We start from the raw sequence: 2,025 nt of genomic DNA on the forward strand, positions 1-2,025 counted from the left end.
CGCCGACCACCAAGCCGCTCAGGCCGTCCTCCCTAAGACGCACCTCCCAGACCGCATAAAATCCGACCGATGGTCGAAGAAAGCCGACGCGCTTGCGCAAGTCTGGTCGAACGCTTCTAACGTGGCCCTTCTCTCCGAAGGCACAACTCTGCTGCCCGACTGTCAGATCTGGCTGTACGTGTTCCAGGGCAAGAAATTCGTTAAGTTGCATCAGCAAGAGTTGGGTAGTGCTGAGCACGTGACGCACCACCCCTTCATCCGAGTCGGGCTAGGTCCGCAGGAGTACGACACGAGGCTCATCGTAAGAGGGGCTGATGCCCCTCTGTTCAACGAGTGGATAAAATTCGACTACAGACGGGAACGCTACGTGACGTTCGAGTGCTATGACAGAGATGCCTTGGAAAGCAATGCTCTCTATAACGGCAGCGGCAGCCTAGACCTGATGGACTTCGTTCAGAGCAAGCAACGCTCCAAGAACTTCGAGATCAAGCTCTGGAGAGCCAAGAAGGGCGGAAAGAAGGATGATGTGGGCACTCTACTTGTGCACGCTGAGCTGAAGGGGGACCTTAGTATGCATACTGGATCTAGTATGTATAGTCTGAAGGATTACGAGCCTGGCGTTGAGAAATCAGTCAGCAGTAAGAAGTCGAGCAGTAAGAAGTCGAGCAGCAAGAAGAGCAGCAAGAAGAGCAGCAGCGAAAAGAGCAGCAAGAAGTCAAAGAAGTCCAGCGAGGTCAGAAAGCTCTCAAGCCCAAGATCACCATCCCATCAGATGTCAAGCGAGAGACCTAAGAGCTCAATTGACAAGCCCAAGAGCTCCGACGACGAAAAGGCAAATGAAGCATCCTCCTAGATCTATGAAAGCACTAATTCTGAATCACGTATTATTGGACGGCTTTTGGCGTGATCCGACCTCACCCAGTTGGAAAGGTGCCAGGCGCGGTAGTAACGGCCTGAACCGAAATTTGTGGTTGAGACGTCCGGACGCCACGGAAAGTAGTACCAGAAGACCGTTTGCGGCGAGCACGGACCCAGTATCCAAGCCAGAACAGCCCAATGAGGCACCCAACGCCTATCAGGATCCAGATAGATGAGTAATCCTTCAGAAGGTTCTCGGAGGCGCCTACCGCTGCAGTTGTGCCCATCAAGGTCGTCACAGCAGTTGTCCAGTCAGTGGTGACGTCCGGTAGGGTCGTCAATTCAGTTGCGTTGGTCTGCTGATCATACTCCAGCGTGGTTGGCTTCTCGGGCCATTCGCAATCAGACATGTTCCCATACGGGTTATCGGGCACAAGTGCCGACACGTGGCAGGTGGTGCCGTCACAGGTGAGACGTTGCCCTCCGCCGTCTACGCGCAGAGTCGAGCCGTTGGCAAGCCCGGCTGAGGGTCCGCTTGCGGTGAAGAACATTCCACGCATCGCGTTGTCCAGAGAGAATCGGAAGTTGCTAAGATTCTCGCTGCTCCCGATGTCCACCATGCAGCGCTTTGCGTTTAGGGAAGCTGTCAAGTTACACAAAACGTTAGTACAACCCGTCATGCCGCCCTCGACACACCGACGGAAGATAGCGTCGATCTCGCACATGTGAGGACCGAAGGCTGTGGCGACCATCTGTCGAAGTCGCTCCATGTCCAGGTTACCCTCGGAGTCGACGCTGGCGGCTAGTCCGATAAGCGCGAGGAACACAACGGGAGTGCCGAGGGTCTGGAGCAGGTTGCCTCGGGGCACAGAGACCTGTGTGGGCGTCAGAGACAGCGAGGAGGCCTGGCGTTCAAGATTCGCAGATGGACTTATGACACCGAGGCTCATGACCGTCGGAGCCAAACTCATGTCTTGGGAGCAATTCGCCACGCGCATCTTTGCAGATAACCGATATTTTTGGATTCCAAAATATTCTTAAAGATTCGCGGTTGTTTCACTTGTTACAAGCACAGGCCATTAAGTCTGCCACAGTATATGTCAAAGTAGCTTCCGTCCGTCCCCTCTACGCTGTCGTCAGGATGGTCCGTACTCAGCAAGCAGGAAT

At 54.4% G+C, this 2,025-nt stretch overlaps 2 protein-coding genes across 3 annotated transcripts; one reads left to right on the forward strand and one right to left on the reverse strand.

Annotated features, from left to right (window-relative positions):
- KVP18_000440 (uncharacterized protein) lies at positions 1-853 on the forward strand (the record flags this gene model as incomplete). 2 transcript variants are annotated; one of them, XM_067957407.1, is made up of 1 exon in its annotated part: positions 1-853. In XM_067957407.1, a coding segment is annotated over one exon (853 nt), but the record flags the coding sequence as incomplete, so codon positions are not given. The 2 variants fall into 2 exon arrangements, with proteins under 2 accessions (XP_067808217.1, XP_067808218.1); XM_067957408.1 differs by having other exon boundaries at positions 23-853.
- A 61-nt stretch (positions 854-914) lies between these two features.
- Positions 915-1,856, reverse strand: KVP18_000441 (uncharacterized protein; the record flags this gene model as incomplete). The annotated part of the gene is made up of 1 exon (XM_067957420.1): positions 915-1,856. The coding sequence occupies one exon, from the start codon at positions 1,854-1,856 to the stop codon at positions 915-917; it is 942 nt and encodes a 313-aa protein (XP_067808219.1).
- Positions 1,857-2,025: the final 169 nt, after the last annotated feature.

This window comes from the organism of the source record quoted next, assembly GCF_019968955.1.
Source record: "MAG: Porospora cf. gigantea A chromosome Unknown PgA_NODE_4915_length_2025_cov_336.027, whole genome shotgun sequence".
In the NCBI taxonomy this organism is placed as follows: domain Eukaryota; phylum Apicomplexa; class Conoidasida; order Eugregarinorida; family Porosporidae; genus Porospora; species Porospora cf. gigantea A.